The sequence below is a fragment of the Camelus bactrianus genome, chromosome 7 (genome assembly GCF_048773025.1).
Source record: "Camelus bactrianus isolate YW-2024 breed Bactrian camel chromosome 7, ASM4877302v1, whole genome shotgun sequence".
Lineage (NCBI taxonomy): Eukaryota > Metazoa > Chordata > Mammalia > Artiodactyla > Camelidae > Camelus > Camelus bactrianus.
In genome coordinates this window covers 46830032-46854735 of record NC_133545.1, presented here as the reverse complement: position 1 = coordinate 46854735, position 24704 = coordinate 46830032, and the positions used below count along the sequence as shown (strand labels likewise).

The 24704-nt window shown below is 39.9% G+C and overlaps 1 protein-coding gene across 6 annotated transcripts in view; it reads right to left on the bottom strand.

Annotated features, from left to right (window-relative positions):
• RAPGEF5 (Rap guanine nucleotide exchange factor 5) overlaps positions 1–24704 on the bottom strand; it is a 241565-nt gene that overhangs the window by 126961 nt on the left and 89900 nt on the right. For all 6 annotated transcript variants that reach the window (XM_074367361.1, XM_074367358.1, XM_074367360.1 and 3 more), the window contains one exon: positions 15432–15480. In XM_074367361.1, the coding sequence (XP_074223462.1) occupies positions 15432–15480 (49 nt within the window). The remainder of the gene's footprint in view (positions 1–15431; positions 15481–24704) is intronic.

Sequence of the window (24704 nt, the reverse complement as noted above, 5' to 3'; positions counted from 1 at the left end):
CTACACAACTACTGTTTTTCATCTTGGTGTTTTACAACTACCAACACAAACATGTCTTTACTAATCTCCATCACAAGCTCCTCAAGTGGGAGAGAATAACTTCCAGAAGTAGTGCTGCTGAGTACTGGTCTCTTCAACTGAACGAAGGTGACCAATTCAGAAACCATTAAACAGATACAAACAGAATCAAGTATCACACCCCGTCTGAGGGAGAGGGTAAGATTACAAAAGAGACTTCGAGGGAAAGGGAGATTCTGACAGGTGAAAGAGGTGGAGAGGAAAGGCAGGCGAGGTGAGGTTCTGGCATAAACAGAGGTAACAGGGAGAAAAGCACAGGATCCGATGCAGGACCAGTGAACAGTAGACCGTTGGAGCAAACTGCAAAACAAGGCTGGAAGAGTGAGTTGGGCTTAGATGTTAGGCTGAGAAACCTGGAGGTCATTTAGTAGCAAGTGAGGTGAGGTGATGTAGGCAAGAGAAGTATCGCCGTCAGCAGGCTGGATATATACAGCTCCTGGGCTTTCCTGTGTTCTAGACACAGGCTCTTAATGCAGATTATCCCGCTCAGTCTTCCCCACATCCCTCTGGTAGAGGTGCAGGCAAGGCTGGACTGAAGTATGTGGCCACTGTGGGCAGGTTAATAATTTACTACCTGTTTATGCCGACATTTGTTAATTATCTGTGTAGTATTTTCTTAGCAGGGCTAGTGAGAAACAATTTCTCTTAATAAAAGGTGAGCATACTTCTTGGAACTCAGCAATTTACTTCTTCTGAACTGTCCCGTTTGGTCATTTTCTGACACTCTTAATTCTTTTTCCCACTTATTATTTTCCCAACACACTTAGTAAGGAAAGAGGTAAATTTTGTAAATGCATTAAAATCATGTTCCCCAAACCCAGCAAGACTCCATGCATGAAGCTAGCAAGTCTCCAGGTTGGTGGGCCGCCTTGGTTCGCCTTCGGCAACGTGTTGATGTTCACTGACAAAGAGACGTAAGCGATATTCAGACCCAGCAAAAAGCATTAACAAATTTCCAGTAGATATGACCAATTTCCTTGGCCAAAGCAGAATCCTCTTACATTTTAACAGTTATTCAATTCACTTCATGTAGAAATCTGAATTTAATGATAGCATATCTGTTACCCCAGTGATGTTATAGAGCAGGTATATGGTAGGCTTTCTCCTTAATCAGATTCCAAGTGCTGTTGTGATTATTCTCATTTCACAGATGACAAAACTGAGGCTGAGAGATGCTAAATAGCTTGCCCAGAATTACACAGGAAATCAGGGGAGGAGAGTCAAGCACCCAGGTATGACTCTTTATCTGCTCCAATATGCTATAAAAATTTGAATTGTTTAAAACACATTGAGCAGGAGTGAGACTGAGACACAGAAAACAGGAGTTTTACTGCAAACAGTCTAAGCAAGAATTGACTTCAATTTCCTACTAGGACTTCAGTCTCTTTGAAAATTAGAGACATAATAACATATTTATTTTTAAGCGCTGCTACACAGCCCCTCCCCACCAACTCTCAGCATGCCTCTCCATTCGCGGATTTATACAGAGCAGGTAATAAATGTTTGCTGCATGCAAGAAATGTATTACTTTTACCACCATCTGAATACAGGTGTGCTGATATTCTTGAAATTCACAGCACTCACACAACATACTAAATCTATAGTACGGAGGCCAAAATCAGAGGTAGTTGAAAAACTGCCATCTCCCCTATCAAATGTTCCACGCTCCGCACACTTGGCTGGAGGTGGCTCAAGCCACCCCTGGACACTGGGCTGCTTCCCTGCCACCTTACTGACTGCATGATTTATCCCTACCCTCAGGCACAGAGGATTCCATTTCAATTCTTATGCCTTTCTTTGCCTTGTAGTCCAGTGGACTCTTCAAACTTCCTTTCTTCCACTTCTTAATAGGTTTCTACCTATTAGGTATATTCTCTGGAGTCACATTTAATACATGTCCAGTCAATGGAAAAGTTATTCAACAGAGAAAAATGATGATGTCACCAGAGCAAAGTGTATCCTCTAATTAGAGCATAAACATTTGCTCCCCTGGGGACGGTAAAAAGGAGCTCACCAGTACTTGAGCCCAGTAGCCTGTCCGGTTGCCCTTCTTACGAGGAAATGTATCTAAAATAAACAAGTCTCCTTTTAATGCAAAGATGGCTTGTGCACAATCCAACTGAAATAACACCTCAATGAAACACAACTGAGTTAAACTTAGCAACAATTTTCTTCCAACATTCTTCTCAGGAGGCAGAAAGGCTTTCATTTTTCAAGTGCCCTTCAAGGATTGTGTTTCTGATGACAGGACAGGTTCAGATATGAGCAGCGATGATGTTCATTCATTAAAAACGATCCCAGCACACTCCACTACTCTTCCACGACAGTTTCGCTCACGAATTAAAAACTTAAAAGATTATCTCAGGGAGTAAGAGAAAAGTGATTTCTGAGCCTAACTATGTGCTGGTGGGAAGCTTCGTGCTTTGTGCCATCTAATTCCTTCTTACCCACAAGAGCCCCAGAAGCATGTGCCATTTGCTCCATTTCACAAAACGAGGAAACATGTGTCTGGAAGACACGATGCCACAGTAAGTGGCTAAGCAGAACCGAACCTGAGTCTCTTAACTGGCTTTTCAGAATTACAAAATTCTGCCTCAGGGACTGTAAACCAGAAAGCACAACAGGTCAACACTACATGGATACGCTTGTTAACTAAGGTTTTATAATAGATGAGGAATCTACATTTCAAAAATAACATTGACTACTACTTTCTGCTACTCATGTGATGCTCATTCTTTTTGTTGTTGTTGTTTCTGAATTGCCCACAACTCTATTGCCGAATCTTCCCACTGACATTACAGTGAAATTTTAAAACATTAGGAGAAACCACCAAGAATCCTTTAAAATCCTTCTGTTTGCAAATACAAGCAAAGACACCCAATAGTCCAATCAAAATCGATCAGTCAATGGCAAGGAGGTTGGGGGAGGGCAGAAAAGAAGATTTGAAAATTTTCCTTAACCTTCATCAAAAGCTATTCCTGCTAGAATTTAAAGAAGGTTTTAAAATTACACATTTGGGAAAAAAATAGGGCATCATTCCTACAATATTTCTAGTAAATGACCTTTTGTCAAGCTACATCAACTCACCAACCTTCAGCTTCTTTAACCATGACCCCACAGGGTGGGCGCGTGGAAGAAAGAATGGGTGTCAAGGGCTTTAATTAAGGGCAGCTACTTTATGCTGCAAAACATGCAATGGGATTTTTCTCTTGCATTTATTTTCATCTGTAAATGGGACCTTTTTTCTTAATTAGACCCATCTGTGCCTGAGGAAGAGTGGAAGATAAGGGGCAGAAAAACAAAGCCAGTGATATTTGTATTCTGACATTCAAGGTAGAATTTTGTAGCAAGACAATAGACTTGCAAAGGCAAAATCCATAGAGAATGTCCCCTTCCTTTGCACAAGAGCCAACTCTGAAAGTGTCAGATCTCAGCTCTCTCTCTCTCCTGAAATGGCTAAGCCACAGGTTTGTGCCTCTCAAGGTGGTCAGGAAGTCATGGGCTAGAAGAGCTCCAGGCTGCCCTCGTGTTGCTGCAAGGAGACTGCGGGGAGGAGCAGGGGAAAGAGGCAGAAAAGATGGAAGGTCAGAGCAGTGGGTCTGATTCCCCAAGCGGGTCTTGGGCTCTGCATCGGAGGTCGGTAGATGGTTGAGGGGACACTGAAGACAGGGCTGCTGGTTTACACACAGATGGGGCTATGACACATAGAGAAGACTGCTTTAAAGTCGACCCACAGCCCCACGCGGGAGCCGGCAAACTCACAGCGGATTCGCAGTGAGCACCGTAAGGTTGGGGCAGACAAGGGGCTGAGCATCTTTTTCTAAGTTGCTCTTCTTTCCCTGGCCGGGAAGTCTGCAAGGACTCAGAAGTTTCTTCATGCCCTGGAGAACAGACGCCTGCAATGGAGCTGGTCCTCACAAAGGGCCAGGGGCTGGATAGAGTACATAGCAGGGAAGCGGTGGGGTTACAGCTCCAGCAAGAGGCGATACGGGGCTGGATAGCCAGGAAGGTCCAGACACTGACTCAGCCAAATGGGCCCCTGACCGCCACTGCAAATCCCACAGGGCAGCAGCCATTGGCACAGGCACTTCTGCAGAGACCAGAGGAGGCCACAGGCACTGTGGGGCTCCAACGACCCTCACACGTCAAAAACTCAATGGTCTCAGAGCGGGGATTTAAACTAGGCCCAGGCAGGAGCAACATCCTGAACAAACCATTTATCACACACAAAAAAGGTTCAAATCAGAAACAGCTAAAATATTGCTCACTGCCAGTAGGTAGGACCAGAGCACAACTGTTGAAAATAAAGAACAAAGCATTTCCCATCTACAATTCAGTGTAGTGAATAATTCTGAGAATCTGTTACAATGCCATTTTTAAGTATAAGTGTACGTGCTCTAATGGCTCATAAAATAATCTCGTAAGATTATCAGTTAAGAAAACCAAGCCAAGATATATGTGGAAAGAAAAAAAGTTTTAAGAGAGCCCTGGCTATCAGCCCAAACTATTTTTCACAACCATGTCGAAGGCAGTGAGCCACATTTCCTCTCAAAGAAAAGTATATGTATTTTGACTTTTCATATAAAATTGATAAAACTACAGGTTATTTTATGTGTCTGACTTTTCTCTTGAAATACCAAGGTAATGAAAAACTACACTAAAATAGGTCTTAGGCTAAATTCTGTTAGAGGGGCCTGGACCACTGATATAAATGTAATCTTTTGATGAAACTGTCCACTTGGTTGTAAGACTAACCCTGAAATTAGTTGATTCATGTAGGCCTAACATTACCAGCAACATGAAGCAGGTTCAATAATTTGGATTTCGGTCCAAATGATAAGCGTGAATTCCACACCCACAGTTAGTTTCAGTGATGACTTGGAGAGGGCTGGAGGGTCTGAGGTGCCCAGACTCGAAGCCTACAGCCTAGGTGTGCTGCTCGAACACCATAAGACCAGATGATGGAGTCTGCTCCTTCCCAGACCAGACAAGGTAGACACTCCCTAGGGGCCTCAATCTCTGGGACAATGCCCTCCCCACCCACCTCCACTGTCAACAAAAGGGGTTCTCAGCCAGGGCCTACGGACAATCTCCAATCTTCCCTAATGTCCCCCCTTGCCCTCAAAGTTGGAAATCTGTTTTCTTACTAATATGTGATAAATTAGGGTTGGCTCTGTAAGGCCTCCCCTCAGACAGAGGAAAAGAACCTTTGCTTAGCTCTACCTTCAAAACTATGATATAGAATGGGCCTTTTAAAACACATGAAAACAAAACTAAAAATCAAAATGAAATAAATTGGAACATAAAAAACTAAGATAGTAGTTGTATCTCTCATGGTTTTCTCTCTGTTGCAGTTAGAGTGGAGGAAAATGGGCAGCATTTCTGAAAACTTCCATCTGTTCCTAAGGGTACAAAGATAACTTCAATTTCAAATTTCTCATAGTCATTTTTCTACCAGAAAACAATACCATGAGAAGATGTAAATTTCCTCCATTGATTTTAATGTCTTAAAGTGAATGCTTCGTTTTTATTAAACATTTGCATTTTTAATAGATAGAAGTTAGTCCCTTTTTGGCAAAAGAAGAACCAGACAATCCCCTCAGTTCTGCTGACTTGGGATCTGCCCATAACTTATAAAGACATGGCTTTGGTTCAGTTGCATTTATTTAAAACAAAGGTTAAACTCACTTCCCCCTTAAACCAGTGCAAACCACCACCCCTCAAAGTCTTCCTTATAAGTTTAGTATAGAAAATTCAGTGAGAATGTTTGCTTATTCCTGAGTCTGCCTACCAAATAAAGCTTGGTAATAATTCTCTTCACTTGCAAAGGTTTTATTGCTAATGCCATGAGAGCTTTTAATTCTGTTCCCGTTCTCATGACAAAATTTCACTCAGGTCGAGAAATACTGAAAAGTTGGGCAGCTGTCCAACAAATGAGTTAGTAGTAAAAGTATAAATAACATTTTGATTCCCTCTATCGTACTTGGTTCATTAGACCAACACCCTTCATAAAACACCAGCTCACTCTCTGAGACTGCAGATCACACAGACTTTGTAATGTGTCTGTCAAAGCATGGCATCTAAATCACCCGGGAGAGAAGGCTGGTTAAAAATTCAGATACCAGGGCCTCCATCCAAACTTAATTGGAGTGGGAGTGGGTGGCGGCAGGGCAGGAATTAGCACTACTGTTAACAAGTGCTGCAGGCCACTGCTAGGGGAGTACCAAACCAGATAATGGTAACGTGGACTTTAATAAAAGAGAAACGAGTTTGAACTCAAAAAAAAATTTTTAATTTGAGGACCCCTGCTTTAGAAAAACAAAATTTTTAGTTAAGGAGGAATTTTGATGCAGCTGTTTAGAAAGAAACACATAGGGTTTTGTTGTTGTTTTTTTTTAAGTTATCTATCTATCTCTGCTTCCTCATCTCCAACCAAAAAGACTTAGGTCCAAATGTATTGCCGAAGCTTAAGCTGTACCTTGTAAGCCTCCACTGACTCCAGGGTCAAAATTTCTGTCACCAATCTCATTCCAAAAACAGATCTCAATCACATCAGTAGTATTAAAATGCAGGATTTTTATAACCTATCTGCAAATTGCAAATAGTGAGAACCACAATTTATCTAGCCACTCACAAAGACAATGTCTGGTTTAGAAATTCTCAAATGTTAAGTATTGATGTGTTGTATAAATGGAAACAATAGTACATGAAGTAAATCTCACTTTTATCGCAACAGCATCTCTTTTTCTGGCAGAATTCAGCTGAATCAAATTGGGTGCTCTGCATTATGCACATCATTTAACTTATATTCACATGCACTGTGCCCATGTCATTTTCAGTTTTACCGAGGACTGCTCCATTTTCATGGCTGTTTACACAACCAGACTTTTAATGTGATGAATGATGGACAATAGCTGGGTCATGTGGCCGAGACAAAGATCTCCCTTGATAGCTTACTTGTCAACACAAATGACAGCAGAAAATGTTCCGAGTGGGAGGAGAAAGAGGGCCTTCTGTAGATCTTCACCAAGGAAAATGTCAAAAAATGAGAAAAAAGCTTGGAAAACAAATTAAATTACCAGCCATTATTATTCGTACATTCTTATTGAATAGACATCAACGTATACCAAGAGAAGTAATGTTGCCTAGTACCTAGTACTTAGGACACGAGCTGCAGGCCCAGCATGGCTCCCCCAGCATCAACCAAGCCCAACCTCTTCCTTTCATAAAAAAGAGAAACTGAGGCTGAGGGAAGCCTGCGACTGTCAGAGCCAACACTGGCCAGTGTAAGAGTCCAATTTCCTGACTACATGCTCAGGATTGCTGGGTTTTGGTAGCAGACTGTTTACCAGACTACAGAATTTCATAATTTCATAAAAATAGCATATAGCAAGGATTCTTCTTAAGGAATATTTTAGTTCATAAGAGATAACTTTAGCTATGAATACAGCTTTCCATTTAATTATCTAATTGTCTTTTTCTTTTACTATTTCCTTAACTAGTCTAATACTTAATATCTTAATACATCTATAAACTGCTTTTATTTTGTACCTTAGGGGTATACAGAAAAGCAGTTACAGTATTACAAATTGCAAAAATGGATTATAGGTCAACCCCCTTTCCTGCCCTCATCCAGGCTCCACCCCGACAAATGTAAACTATCATTCAAACACACAGAATTAGTCAGATGCAGGACTTTAAGTGGATGCACATCCTTTTGGGGCACTTTGTAATGAGCATACTAGCCTCTGGGGCTGGCCTCTGGATGCAGGATGGGATATATCATATGTTCCTCTGGGAAGCAGCTTCCAAACCCCAGAAGACCAGGAACAAAGGAGCTGGCAGGCTTGGGAGAAGCTACCCAGTCAACAGTGTATTAAAGACACCCATCAGTTGCTGCCATCAGCTAATTAGTTCAACTAACGCAAAACCTAAATCATTAAAGAAAGTGGCCCTGACGGCACTGTTGGGCTCGGACTTGATGTCACTAACTCAGCAGGGTGGGAACAGAGTGGTTCCATAGAAAACAAAAAGCTGTCCACACTGGGGAACTGGAATGGGCTGGGACTTAATGTTTTCTGCAAGTCGAGCCCTGTCAGGAAGTTTCGCACAGGGAGACCCCTGTGTTTATGCTTTGAAATTTAAGTCAATTTAAATATAAATTGCTCTCCTTCTTTTTGTCATTATGAGAAAGAAAAAAAATGTGGGTTTCAGATCTCTGGTGTGCAAATGGTCATTAACTTCCATTTGACCTTGGGTGTAGAACTAATATTGAATTTATGCACAGGATACACTCATTACACTCATCTAGTTTCCTCACAGAAAATATGTTCCCAGGAGCTGCAATGTTAGAAGCCTTTTTTTCAGCACTCAAATAGAAAACCTGAGTCTCCCTTTCATACCTCCCTCCTGCCTTGCACCCACCTCTCTGCTCCAAATCTCAGGAAACTGCTTCCCAAGGGTTGGCCACACTTATAAAACACAGGCAGTAAGGCAATAACATATTGTGATGACATAACTGAATATGCTATACATGAATGCTATGTATGCTGTAACTGAATGATGTAAAATCACTGTCCTGGACCACATGAGACTAGGGAGCATCAGTGCTCAGTTCTGCTTCCCAGTATCTGATTCCCTAAAACAGGCACAAGCTCCCATTTAGAGCGATAAATACCCTTGTCTACGGAGCCTTATAAACATTACATACCGCCACTGATGCACCCCTGCAGTGCGTTTTTTAAAACAAAAGCCTCTAAACCTTGCATTCTTGAATACACTCTGCTGTGGTTGTCATCATCACTCACCTCCTTGGCAAATCTGTTCCATTTACTCTCTTAATGGACATGACCACGTGAAAGGATGCCTTGCTTTCTGATTTCCTAAATTCTAAGCAATCCTCAGGGTTAAGGAGTCCAACTCCCTGTACTTGTTACTCTTCAGACCTCTTGCTGTTCAGGAGAAATCAGGGCAAAGGGCTATTTTCTTTTATTGTATGTCACTGAATGGTTATTTATCATTTCGACTTAATAGCTCTAATTACAAAAGACAGTGTCATAGGATTTTTTTTTTTAAAAGGCAATTTTCCTGGTATCCCAGTGGGAGAGTTAAGAAAAATTCACAAAGCATCTGCTTCGTGCATTTTTAATTGTTCCTGGGTTTTACCGATGCTATTATTTTCCTGATTGTACGATTTTTACATTTTCAAATGTCCTTTAACTTTGCACTGCGTTGAAAATTATGGTACCAAAACTCTTTTTATGGTTCTGTGCCCTTTAAAAAAAATAAAAGGAAGATACAACTGGCCACGGAACTGATCGCTGTTCAATAAGAACATGCACTGGTGGAGATGGGATGTGAATGTACAAAATCTGCCAGCAAGCAGGGACAGAAGAACAGTCTCTGGAAATGTCAGAACAAGGCATTATCACAGCACCAGAGAAGAGGAGAGATTTTACAAACTTCAACAATCAGCGTGGTGTTAGGAGAAGCTTGCTCTTCTCCGGAAAACATCCTAGGATCATCAATCACTCGGGAAGACCAGAATGTGGTGTTGATTATTTTAGGGGAAAACACATGCTACTTCTTTCCTCTTGGTTGACAAATGCTAAATAGCATGGTCAGTGGGGAAACAAGACAATCAGTGTGGGTCTGTGCTGACCACAAATGGGAGTGGTGGCCGCTGGCCAGAACACAGCATCCAGGAGGTGGCAAAGGAGAAGAAAAAGACAAAACACAAACTGTGTGGAAATATCACTTCTGAGGGAACAAGGCTCACCCTTTGAAGACAGGCTAGGAAAGAGTTGGGAAATTTTAAGTGGTTGAAAATACCACTAAAAATTAAGCATAATATCTTAATTACTTCAAATACAGCCAACAGGCTTCTGCCATTATGAACGAGTATTTTTTAGCTTGAACATTCATTGTTAGAGCACTCAGAGATTAGATGAAAAAAACATTCAAGAGGAGATTACCACAGCTTTTAGTTTAAAGAGCATTTAAATTTTTCAATAACAAGTTAATCACAGGAAAGCAGAAAGGTAGGAGGAGTTTGAGATAATCTGAGCAATAAATGTACCAGCATTTAAGTCTTAGTTGGCCCTTAATTTTATTATTTCTGTCTACTCTAAAATCTCATTTTTCATGTGTGCATTCTCCTATATATGAGCAATGTGTTCACAAAAGGATAAAAGTCAAACACTGTGCTACCTTAAAAAGGAATCTGTCAACTAAAAATAAAAAGTAAAAAGTTAGAGGACCATAATAGCTGGAGCAATTCCATAGGCTTAAAGGTTATTTTTTTCTTCTAAATGTGCAAAAGGAAAAGCTTTTCTCTACTGTTGAAAATAATCAGTCAATCTGTTTTATTTCTCATGACAAAGTGACAGGAATGTCTTTCCTTTGGAAAGCTTCTGCCCTAAAGGAGAATATGTCTCTCCAATTGTGTCAGACCTCAAACCTCACTGCAGAGCTTCCTGTCAGCACCGACTTGCCCCAGTCTCACAGACACATACTTAAGAAGGGGGCCTAAAACTGCTAGAGTTCATATAACCTGTTATTGGTGACCAGTGACTGTTACCAACAGTAGATCTTCTAAAGCTGGGAATTAGCCAGGCTCCCAGGGTGATAAAAGGCCCTCAGATTGTCTGATGGGTCCACCATGATAACCAGATCCGGGGCTTGCCTGCTTGAATGTTTTACACAAACACACACACACACACACACACACACACACAGTTCAATGTATGGCAAACAGTAGTAACCAGGTTGTTGAGATCACATACCCATTCAAAAGCCTATTTAAGTTTCAGTACAGGATTCAAAGATGATAAAACAACCAAGAGGATCTCTAAGGCTAGGAGAAATAATTTTATTCGAATGTAAAATGCCTTCCCTCTCATCCTTTCTGGCCTATCAAAACTAATAGTGGCTATAAAAAACGAAAACTAAATGCAATAGGTGAAATCATTTCATACAATTTTATGTTACACACACACACATATTAATACCCCCAAAGAAATAATAAAATATCTCAGTAGAAAAATAACATTTTAACCTGAATCCCTGGCTGATTTGTTTTAGAAAGAGGAAAAAATGCTGTTATTCTACTACTTGAAAAGTTTATGAGTTTTTACTCTATTCTTTCCCATTTCCAGGAATAATAATTCAAAAATGGGAATGCCATTTCTCAAACCACACCTTTACTCCCCATAATCCAGAAAAATCCTAACAAGGGAAGGGGCACAGTGTAGTTGGGGAAACCAGAGAATGGGTGTTGGGAAATCTGGGTTTGCATTCTGGTGGCAGACTTCTAGCCTGTGTGCTCTAGGGCACAACACCTCCTCTCTAAATCGTGAGACTGGGACAATACAAACAGTTCCTCCTGCGGTGAACACGTGGTGCTGGTGCTCCCCCAGCAGCTGTTCCCTCTTCCGTTGGTTTTCTCAGGGGAGCACACCTGCCCCAGGCTCAGTGCGAGGGTCTCATGGGGGGCTGACGGGACCACTCTATCCTCCCCTCCACCCATGCTTCCACTGCTCCAGAGATGCGCCATTCAGCCTTCTGGGGGGGTCCCCCTGTTGGATCTACCAAGAAATAAGTTCTCTCCTTCTGCTGAGACTGATTAATTTCATAGATTTCCGGAGCCAAGAAACTCCCTTTGTGATTTTCAGTTTGTTTTTCTCTCACTTGTACCTAAAAGAGTCCTGAATAAAATATCCTCAAGGTTGTGACTCCATTAAAGATAGTGAAGGAAATTAATGAAAATATTCATTGTTATAATTAAATACTGGAGCTGGGGGGAATCTCTGAGGTTACCTGATTCTACACCAACCCCCTCATGACACAAATGGGAATCACTTTACTAAAGTCACAAAGGCATTTAATAGCATAAACAGAGCCTTTCTTTTCCAAACATCAACATCCTAGATACTCAGTTTTAAAACATTTAAGTAGGTATGGGCTCAGCAGAGAGTGAAATATAAAAACTGCCAAGGAGGTTTACCAATAATGAGATTTCTGCCTTTCCAGAAATAGAAGTCCATCATGGCACAAATTTCATATGATCTAAAGATAATGAGAACTAAATGTGCTTTGGCTGTGGATTCCCTTGAAAAGGGGAAGAAACATATCTCCCAAGGCTCTAATTGGGTAAAAATTTACAGTAGAAGAAGCAGTCCAACAAAAAAGGAAGAAATGCAAGGATATCCGTGCTAATTTGTTAAGATCTTGTGAAGCCTTAAAGATGCTATTCACGTCCACTAAGGTTAGCATTTAGAGGTGAAAACTGTTTAAAGGCACATCCTAATGGCCTCTTAGAAAATTACAACAAAATTGATTTTTTCCTAAACTAGAGCCTTGAATCATTTATATAATGTATTGATTGGCAGTTACTTTTATTTCTGTTTGTATGGTGAGCTGAAGCCAAAAATTTTCTTTACACTAATTCTCGTTTTAATAACCCTTCGCAGTGAGACATAAATCTGGCATGACCACCTGAGCCCTAATTAACAGTTTTACTGCAAGACATAAGATATTAGGGTCATCAATTCCTTCTTTCAAGTTCCAGGTGTGCCAACCATCATTTTAATACTTTTTTCATTAGAATTATTTCTTTTTCTTCCTTTTTTAAAAAAAAGACTCAGTTTTTAAAAACAATACACAGAAATTACCATTCTGCAGCTAAAATTCTATTTAATTAAGGCTGTGCTTAATAGTTCTTCATTTTTTTATCGCCTCCTAACTACACAGTCATACAGTTTCCTTTTTCAGACAGCCACTGACTTATTAATGTCTTTTTTTTTTAATTTATGAGACATACATTGTGATTTAAGAACAGCAGAAACCATATTTGTTCTTGCTCACTCATTGTATCCTCACGGCTTACAGTGTAGCTGGTATACAGTTGGTGCTCAATTAGAATTTGGTAACGGAATGAATGAAGACAATACCTATGACTTAGGCTCTCGTCTACCTTTGCCACTGTTACTTTTCATCCACTCTCAATGCCAACTCAAGCAGCGGTAATGTAGGGTGAACCAGGTCTCTACATTTCTATATTTGGATTCTTCAAATATTATAATATCACCTTGTTGGTTATGTTTGCCCCTAGATTGTTTCCCAAATTTGTTGTGGTTTGAAGGATGTGGGACAGAAAGGTCTTTGTTTTTCCCTAAAACAGTCTTCTTCACTTATATTACTTTTCTAATCAGAAAACACCCTCTGTTTTGTCAGGGACAAAATGAGAATGCCAACTATCACTGATCTTTTTCAATTTATATTGCAGGACCCTAGCTATTGTGAAAGTATGAGAGAGAAAAAAAAGAAGTTAAATGGATTAGTAAGACAGAAACAAAACAGCCACAACTGACAGATGCTATATCTGCCCACATAGAAAATGCAGGGTAATTTTAAAACGAGCTATTGATATTCATTTGAGTTCAACACTTTTGCTAGACACAGAGTCAAGAAACTCATTCAGCAAAAAATAACCAATTAGAAAAGATAATAATAGACACAGATCTCAACAAACTGATTCTAATGTACATATGGGGTGGGAAAAGACCTAGAATAGTCCACACAATGTTGAAGGTGAGAAACAAAGCTGGAGGACTGACTCTACCCAACATCAGGACTCACTACAAAGCTATAGTAATCTGGACTCTGTGGTATTGGTGACAGAAAAACAAGTAGATCAATGGAACCCAATTAGAGAGCCCAGAAATAATCCCACGGAAATACAGCCAAGTGATCTCTGACAAAGGAGCAAAGACAATAAAACGGAACAGAGATAGTCAAGTCAACTTCACACCAACCTTTTACTTTGCACAAGCTAACCTGTGTGGGTCTTGCTTATGCTTCCTCATTTCCCTTCACCTCCAGAAATTCGAACTTCTTAGCCTGACAAAAAACTACTTTTCATCTTGTTCATGTGGCTCCAGTCACACTCACCTCCTTGCTGCTCTTCAAACACACTTTGCACACCTCTGCCCAAATGTTCTTGACTGGACATCCACAGGGCTTACCCCCTCACTGATCTCAAGTCTTTGCTCAAATGTGTGCTCTCAGGGGCCTTCTCATCCCACTCTGTGTAAATTAGCAACCCCCTTCTCCAGCCCATCTGTATCCCCTTGCTCTGTTTTTCTCCAGCAATGACATACTGTCAGTTTCCAGAACCAGCACCAGCTCTAGCACAATCTATTTCTAAGATCTGCCTTCTACAACCTTTATACTGATGTTCTCCCTCCATCTTTGCCTCCACCTGCGCAAATCTCCATCAGCTAATGCTGTTCTCTGAGGAGCCCTACTCACACTGCCTGGTCACTATTCAATACCCTGTGGGTTAAGATCGCTGTTCCCTGCATCCTCCTCTCCACACTTACAGCATCTAGTCTCTTTGTCCTCAACATCAGCCAAATCAACAAAAATACGGTATAAATGTAACAAGCTAATTCATACTAAGGTGTGTTGGATTCCAAAAGTAACTGAGAGAAAAGCAAGTGTCTAGAGTTTCTAGCTAGAAAAGGAAAGATGTAAAATGTGTGATTTCTGTTCTTAGGACATTTCCATTCCATTTATTTCTTCAAACTTTGGCAACTGTTTGATTGTGTCAGAGTGTTGCACCTGAAAAGTCTTACTCTAGTTTGACATTATCCAAGAAGTATTTGTCATTCTACTTAGCACTGACTTCCTGCCTCTGAACAGCACAGGATGCCTCCTCCTAATACTCCTCTGTTCAAAGCAAGTTCTTTCTACCTCACTGAGTCTCTATTTCATATTGAATTCCAGCAGAGCATGGCCTTCTCTCTTCAAAATGTATTCAAAAGCTCCGTTTTCCTTCCTACATATCACAACCACAGATTGCTTCTGACAGGTATTAGGAATGAGAGCCATACAATCAGCCCTACAAAAAAATGCCTGCTGTTATATGTTATTAGACAATTAATTATTTTAGAAGAAACTACTTTGAGATGAAAAATATAACTTAAAAAAAGACCATATTTATGTTATTTATTTCACTCTGAATTGATAGCTAATGCAATGTGGTTTGCTTTCTTTTGTTGGGTTCCTAGACTTTTTCCATGCTTGCAGTGGACTACAACCATATTTTTAATTCTTAATTTCATTTTCCTTGAAGTATGAAATATAGCAAGACAGTGACATTTTAAAGAACTATTTATATATCCTGTGCTATTTTGATGGTAGAATAAATGCTTTTTAAAACAAATGGAGGTACCTTTCTGCATTCTACACCAAAGCTTCCTGAGAGACATTCAACTGCTCACAACCACATGAAATGTGAAATATTCCCAAAGAATTAGAACCTTCCTCCAGCCCCATGAAAGACTACTCACCAGACTTCCTCGCTTTCAAAGCAATAACTGCTGCTAGTTCTCTCTGCACCTAATAAAATATTAGGGGGAAAATCAAATTAGAATAAGAAAAATGCAGCTATCAAAAGCAGTACTTTGTTTTTAGATATGCAACCAAAGTTAAGCGCTATTGCAGTAAGAGCTGAGTTTCCTGCCATGAACCTCTGCATAGGAATTTTAGACCCCAAATCTGGAAGAATCTGATCGACTTACGTTAGAAAATTAGGCAGTTGCCAGAATGGATATACTGGAAAACACTGGTACATATACCGTGATGATGGGCAGGACCTCAAAATTACTATGTAACATACAAAAATAATGCAAATAAATTATTAGAACAGGCATAATACTGAGGCATAGATATTAAATATTCCTTAACCCTCAAAGATTCTAATTTATACAGAAATTCTAGAAAAATTGAGGTAGGTGATGCTAGTTTAATTGGACCTCTGTCCAAATACAATGAACATTCACTTGAGGCCTGACAAGTTTACAGCAACTATTTTGGACAATATGCTGCATAAAACCAAGTGCTATCAACACACAGGCAGGTAAAATGGGAATAGACAAGATGACCTTCAAAATCCTGAAATTCCACTTATTTGTCCAGATTTTTGCTTGCTCACTCTCTCTCTCTTTCCCAACACACACTCCGAATGTTTAAATCCTTTCTCAAAAACATTCTCAAAGAGACAAAAGACAGATACCAAAAGAGATAACCACAGTCACTTTAAAGATAACATGGGGGGAGGGGGAGACAAGAGAGATAACATGAGGCTTATCTTTGGGAAATCTATGTTTGGTGGCAACCACAGTTGCGTGGTAAGCTCATTCCTCTTCAGGAAACTTTAAAGCTTAGGGGAGAGAAAGTGTGTGTGTATTTGTGTTTGGAGTGGTGGTGGTAGTGAATTTGGAAGGGTCCTGCAGCTTAATATATTATACTAATTACATTTTAAAGGGAGAGCATGAAAGTTCAAGGTTAAAGAAGCTTTGCTATTGAAATTAATATAATTTACATTCATTTACTTGAAGGCAAAAGTAGCCCAGGGAGACACTAGGACTGTGCTTAGGACCTATTTCACAATGGTCAGGGTATCGTCACCCCTGAAAAAGGCAGCCTCCCCCCATACTGCTTTATTGCCCTGCTTTCCCTAGCGGGCCATTCAAAAGGGTATACTCCTGATTTAGCTGATTCTCTGATACCTTACGACTTTCTAGGACAATTATACTGTAATGAGAAAGTAATCAGTCCCTCTCTAACCGTGGGAATCTGAGATCTGAAAATGCTCACGGGTAGAAAAATTTAGTTAAAGAGCTTATTGGGAAAAAGAGAGCTAGAGGAGATAGAAGTGATGATTAATCAGAGTAAAATCTTCATAAAACTTTGTGTGTAGTAATAAAACAGCAACAAAATAAAATATAAATTAGTGCATAATTTATTTGAAATTGTTTATAAGTTTTATCGTAGTACCACCATCTCTTTTCAGGAGTCTCCTTGGTCACAGTGTTACAAATATTTAGAGGTGGACAAAGATGCAGATTATAAACACTCACTGGGACCCTGTTAATGCCTTTTCAATTTTATGTGCTCCCTCGGAAGACTCCACTGCGGTTCAGACAGGAAGAAAGCAGAGATGGAAAACGATGCATAAGGTGGATCACTTAATTTGCTTACAGGGGACCAAAAACTGTCTTCTCCACTCTCCTCTTTTCAGTTCTCCACACCTGAAATTCTCTTCATGAGCTCTTCAGTTTTTCCTCCTCAAATTAAAAACAGGCTCAAAATAGAAATAGCTCAGAAAAGGAAAGTGTCCTATTCCCAACACTGTATAAAACTACATCTTTACAAAGATTTGGTGGAGAAAGAAAGGGAGAGAAGGGATGAGCAAGAAACCAACAGAGCATTTTTGGGGAGCCAAGAAGATGAGGGATGGGCAGTGAGGAAGACAAGAACTTCAAAGTTAAATTTAGAAGGAACCTAAGCTTTTTCTGTTTTTTTCCTCTTTTCTTTCTTTTTCACGTACAGTACACGAGATTACTCTACTGTACTACACTACATCCCTTGAACATCTGCAGTCAGGGAGGGTGGACAGGTTATATAATGGGGTGGGGTACAGAATAGCTTCCATGTCTCTGCCCCAGGAGGGAAAAGGTTTTTGACAAAAACCCCAAGGGTAGTCAAAACACAAAGGGGAAAGCACTTATCAAGCAAAACACAAACTGGGTAAGATCCCACTGTAGGCTTCTATAGCATCTTCCCAGCACTTTTTTCCCCCAACATGCTAGCAATCATTTAACTCATCATTTTCAATTGTGAATAACGCCTGTGTTCTGGACAGAAGCTCCATTGAGGTGGCCGTCTTTTCATCACATTATCCAGCCATCAACACTCATTCACTGACCCACAGGAGGCAGATGCAGAGGCAACCTTCAGAGAATACAGACAGAACCCAGGGGAGAGAAAAAGCTGCCGGAGGGAGGAGAGTGAAAATCCAAAGAGAAGGTATTTCCCCGCTAATAAGCGACTCCCAGCAGAAATCTTCAGAACAAATCAGAACTCAAAGCATCCCTTAGCAAATAATTGTTAGGTTTATACTGTAAACTAAAACTCTGAAAAACTGCAGAAACAGAGACTAGAATGTTCTTTAAGCACTAATAAGGGACCTGTTGGCACTGATAAGGAAATATAACACTCAGGCACCAGTCAAGTCTTCAGATGTCTGAAATCCTGGCCCACATTTTGGTAACAACTTCCTGTGGACCCTGAGCAAAACCCATCTAGCTAAGATGCTCCTGAATTCTTAACAGTCGAGAACCATTTAAGGTAATAAATGTATTGTTTCAAACCATCAAGTTTGGAGGTACTTTGTTTTGCTGAAAAGTCTTTTACAGATGATTATTTTCCTACTCTATCTGTGTTGCTGGTTAACGTAAGTTTCTCTCACCATGACAAAAATGGAACCCTCTTCTCAAAGCAGGCTCAAAAAACGTATACAGAAGGAGCCAAGAGCCATGTTCTGATATTTGCCATTATTTGTATTTAATGCGGGTGCTAAACCACTGCCTGGGTAATCAGAAGAGACGCATTGTTATGAACCTGACAGGAAGTACATTATCACATTGGCCTTCCCTTTTACAAGCCTTCCCTCCAATGATCTGAAACCCCTGAAACAAGGTGTATTCCAGGATTCACTGTTTTAGACAGTTCAGAAAGGCACCCTATCTATATCATACCCTAGTGAGGTCTAGGGCAGTAACTTGTAATCAGAAATCAGACACATTAATACTTCTGCAATGAAATGTATAATCATTCATATCAAATGAGATAAAGACAGACCAGGAAAAGCCTCAGGATTTCCCACTAAATATGTTCAGTTTAGGTTAGATTTTGTCACCAGGTTAAGTTATGAAAAACTTCTGTTTCTCAGAGCTTTTGTATTTCAGAGCTGTGAATATCGGATTGTAAACCTCTACCAATTTTACGCTAAAAGTTTCTCTCCATCTTTTTCTCATGCTTCCTCTTATCAAATAGCTATGCAGCCACTATGTTTTGTCTACTAAGAAATGCTTTCTTTGTACAGCTTGGATTTTCATCTATTTTGAACCTGACTGTACACTAGAACCACCCGGGCAGCTTTAAAAGAAAAAAAACTACTGCCACTCAGGCCCCAGCTAAATCAGAATCTCCGGGGGGAGAGGTCCAGCCATCAGTATTTGCTGCTGTTGTTTCAAAGTTCCCTAAGCGATTCTATTGTATCCAGGGCTGAGAATCACTGCTCTATTTAATAAGACATCGTAGTATTCCCAAGGCTCAACCTTGTAATCTTGTAATCATTTCAACTCACAATCCATCTTTACTTTTTGCTTTGTTCTCCTCCAGTTTAATTTCTTTGTAAAGTAACATGGCCTTCACTGTGTTTTAGGCATTAAAACTATGCTATAATCCAATCAAATGATAAGATTCAGTTATCACATCAGCAGTTTGACAGACACGATCTACTCAAGCACAAGGAAAATTGAAAGGGAGCTTTTTAAGAAGCTTAAACTTAAAAACATAGTTTGCTCAATATAAAAAGAACTATACAATGCAAAACATGTCTGTAGCTTAGGGTATATTTGCTCTTTTGACTATCTAAATAGAGGGTAATTAAGAGACTGATAAAACATATCTCAAATTTTTCCCTCTCCCCTGGGTACCCACCAGAAATTTTGAAATGTATTAAAACATTAAAATGTTTTGGCTTTCTTTCTTCAATAACCAGCAGGGTTGTGCACAAAACAGCCCTGAAATTCAACAAGAATCAGAGCCAGTCTTATTTCCAGCATTCTGTATTTTTTCTCTGACACTTTAATAGTGCCTTTGGCCTCATACTCTGAACATTCACCAAGCTGTTTTGCATCAACGAGGCAACAGAAAGTGCTAAATGCAAACCCTGTGTGCCAGGGATCACGTCTGTGGGACAGATTAACTGAGAAGACATGGCAGGCTTCCTGGAGGAAGAGGCCCTTGAAAACCAAGTGTGAAGCTAGACATGAAATTAAAGTCATTTGGGGAGGATCAACCAATAGTGGCAAACTCTCAGCTAACCAAGAGGTCATCCTTACAAACCAGTTTTAAATAGAATCATGAATTCAGATTTCCTACAGGTTTTTAGTAAATCTACTAATGTTAGAAACACTTAAATTTTGATATCAGTAGAAATGTTTTTAAAACAAAAAACCCATTTCTCAATTTCATAAATTAAATGTAAGAAGAAACATAATCCAATACTCTTCCCTGTTTTATTCCCAAACATACTCGCTTTTAAACCACTGTAAGATCTTAAGCTAGTATGAACTTTTAAGAATTCTAGAAAAATAAATACATATGCTTCTTAAAGTCAGTAGCATACTTTTAGACAAGATACATACTGAGCAGTGATGCTGGCTGGACTTCTGCCCTATGAAGAAATACCTATGGACTAAGTAACAATTTTCTTTGTTCCTCAGAGGCCTGTCTTCCTATTTCCAAGTTCACTGTTTTGTTCTCAAGAGATAAAATTGCCACAAGTCTGACACATGGATAATATTGTGATTACCTGTTAATGTCAACCAATAATTTGAAAATTTACAAAGTTACTTACCTGTCTAGACCCTACTGTTGTCCACCTAATAGTTTATTTAACAAATAGTTAGTTGTCTTCCCAGTAATTGCTCTCACCACATCAAAGATGCATTTGCTAAGCATGTGGGGATGATTAAATAAGCTTATGCTCACTCATCTATTTCAAGGCTATTAGGGGTATTTTAAAAATCTCATATAGACTTTGTTGAATACATACAAATATGCCTATTAATTTTATTATAACTTAGATAATAGCTGACCATTCAAAGACTAATACATATATAGAAGTGGCCTGAACTACAAGATAAAGTGGAATAAAATCCTACACTTAGGTTTTTAATGTCTGTTATTTAAGTCTGTTACACATGTATAATCTACTATTATAGAGGTCCACACTAAAAAGATGTGATTATTTTTAGCTGATTATTGTAAGTATGGTATAAGTTAATAATGAAAATGAAGTTAGAATGCATAACAATGTTTTTAGGAATATCACTAGAATAACATTCAGGTCACCAAAAAATGATGGACTCCAGTGAGATCAACATCTGATTTATATCCGGTTTGAAGTACCATTTGTTTTGGTTCATGAAGAATCAAGAGTATCCACAAGAGGACCACCAGAGGGTAGTCACCTCCCTGCAGTAAATGCAATGGATGGAGCAGTCTTCATTTACCTCATCTCTGCAGGGCTTGGCATGTTACCCATTCTCTTCTTCTTAACCACTGGGATTCCATGACACCATATGCTCCAGGCTTTTCCCTTTTCTCTCTGGCTGCTACTTCTCTTCTCCCAAGGCTCCCCTTTCCTCTACCTTTAAGTTTTGATGATCCTCAGTAATCTATCCTCAGCCCTCTAGACCTTCCTCTCTTTCTGTTCATACTCTCTGGGCAATCTCATTTACTTACAGGGCTTCAATTACATCTGTATCTTCAGGGCCCTAAAGCCCCCTATCCATCCATCTCCAGGACCTATATGTCCCACTAGTAGCTCAAACTCAACATTTCCAAAAAGTAAAGTCACTATCTTCCCATCTCTCTCCACCCCATAACTCTGCTCCTTGTCCCATCTACCCAGTCAGAGAATGGTACCACCATGTACCCGAGGTCTCAAGCCAAAAAGTGGGGTATCCTTGACTTAGCTCACTCACCATCTTCTCCCAACTCAGACTGCTGTCTCAAATTTCTCTCTCTTTATACTACATCATTCTTTAACCAACAAAAAAATACACATCTTAAGATATCCCAACTCTTGCTAAAAAAAACTCTGCAGACTTTCCACGACACCATAACAGAGTACAATGTCTAATATTGCCCACAAAGTGCTCTTTTCATCTGGTCTTTGGTATCATCTATTTCCATATCTCATCTTAAAATCCATGTTTAAAAAAAAAATCCATGCTCCAGCCTTTAAAATAAAAAACTTGCAATTTTCTGAATGGGCCATGACCTTTTCTTTGCTCTGAGACTTTGACATGCTCTGTTGTCTGGAATATGCCTCTCCACCTCCCGTTTGTGTGGTTGTCACTTACATGTCCCTCAGGTCCCAATCTAGTTGCCACCTTCTCTCGAGTGCCCCCACTTCCCCAACCAAGCAAAGTCCTCCCTGTTTATACTCCAATAGCTTCTATACTTACCTCAATTATGGCATTATCACATGCTAGTGAAATCTCTTCTTTAGCTGGGGGTCTCCAATAGTAGATTATAAGCCCACTGAAATGGACTCCTTTATTCATCATTCTACCCTGACTCCTGGTACCACTCCTGGTACACATATTTGTGATCAAGAATGCAAGTGAATTGTTTGCAGTTGCTGCTGAGAAGAGAAGACTTAGCGGGGGAGTGTGATTATTACCTTCAAGTATTTGAAAGGTTGAGGGTAAAATTCAGACCAATAGAGAGAAGTTGCAAAAAGGCCCATCTGAGCTCTATGAACTTTCAAATAATCAGAGCTACCCACAGTGGACATGGTCTACCATGTGAGGTTCAGTAGAAGATGCTTTATATGGGAAGGTAAATATCAGAAGCAACCAGATCAAGGATTAGTTCTGAAGATTTGTTTTATGAATGCCTCCTTTCCAAATCATCCACTATCAAAAGAGAACAAGTGTGAGCCTCCCAGGGGAGGCAATACCTGTCAGCCTGCAGCTGAACAGCTGGTGATGTTAGAGCCATCTAATCTACCCAGCAGAGCCAGGGGTAGTGCAAATCTTAACAAACAGATGAAAAATAACTGTTGGAGGCCGTTTCTTATTGTGGGAATCTCATAAATTTCATGGCACAAAGAACAGAAGCAGCTACAAGTGTACTGTCCGAATGAAATCTGAAAAGAGCAGGCAAATGACACTGACATCTTTTCAAAAGAGCAGGTGTACCTGCTCCTTCAGTCTTCAAAGCTGCTCTTATAACTCTTGATCTAGTGATTTCCCCAAAGCCCTAACTGCTGATCAATCAACATGAATTTCTTGACAAATAAAAAGTTCATATATATGAAATGCATTTTAAAGAAATGACTATATATTGGACATTCTGAGTTTTGCTATAATGATGAAATAAAACATTGGTTATATTTACATCATTTTAAAAAATTTTTTTATGTCTCAAGTTATTTTTTCCATGTTCTGTTAAGACCAGAGTATTTTCACTCTATGCCATATTTAAATGATTCTTCAAGATTTATATGATACAGTTTACTTAACAAAATATCTTTAAAGGCATAATATAATTTATAAACTCATGTCTTAGTACATTTTTTATTTCACATTACATGTCATTCCTTATACGCCTTTTCTCAATCACTGAGCTTTCTGGAGGTAAAGTTCTGAACTGCAGCAACAGTATATAGACGTGCTAGAAATCTTCTATGGTAAGGAGCTCCTATCTGTAGGGTCAGTTCCCACTGAGCCTTGTAGGGATGGTACATGAGGAACTCTTGCATTAGGATGAACCCCAGATCAACTAAGACCCTTTTCAACTAGAAAGTCTATCTACAAGAACAGCTAACATGGGAGGCTTCCTGGAAGAATGAGATTCAGAACCCAAGATCTAATAAAAGCCTAAGACGGGAATAGGAAACCTCCACTTATTTTATGCCAACCTTGAGCGAAACTCTCGGATTCTGGTTGTTGGGGTGGAGTCACTGCTCCCCGCTCCACAGCATGGGACTGTGATGAGAATTAAATGAGTTAGTACCTATAAAGTGTCTGGAATGGTCCCTGAAACAGTAAGTGCTGTCTGAGTGTTAGCTATCATCACCGTCATCACATTATTGTAAGTAATACAGTCAAGCTTAACAGTAAGTTATAACAGAAGGACAGTCTAATCCTTAGCTACTTTTGCATTTCATATGTTTGAGCCCCTTCTTCCCACCTAATCATAAACTCCTTGACCACTAGTATTGATTCTGCTTATAATATTCTACCTACATGGCTCCTGTGTTGCAACTAGCACAGAAGGGACTGATATGTTTCATGGAGAAGTTGGGAACAGTGCCCACAGTGCTTCTATTTCCAGAGTTTACTTTAAAAATAAGCTTTTCGATTTCCACAGAATTCCAAAGCTTTTACAGATGTAGGAAAGACAGACTTTAGTTTTAGAAATTCACTTTGAAATGTCAGAAGGATCAATCAACTAGCTGTGGCCTGGCAGCTTTTGACATCTGAGAGGTAACTGCTGTTTAAAGAGTCAAGGGATTGTGAGTTTGTATTCAACAAGAAATGTGTATTAATTTTCTATTTCTGCCATAGCAAATTACTACCAACTTAGTGGCTTAAAAGGACATTCATTTATCATCTCACATCTCCCTAAGTCCAGGGACAACATGGCTCGACTGGATTCTCTGCTTAGAGACTCACGAGGCAAAAATCAAGGTATGGGCAGGTCTGTGTTCCAAATGGAGGCTTTGGGGGACAACATGCTTCCAAGTGCCCCCAGGCTGTTGGCAGAATCTGATTCTTGCATCTGTAGGACTGGGGTAATCATTTCCTTGCTCGTTTTCCCCTGGAACCTGCCCTTAGCTCCTAGAGGCCTCTCTCTGGTCCTTGCACGTGGGCTCCTACTGCTCAGAGCCAGCGACACCATGCTGAATCCTTCTCACGCTTGGAATACTTCCTTATCCTCTCCTCTGCCATTTCTCCTTGTCCCCCACCAGA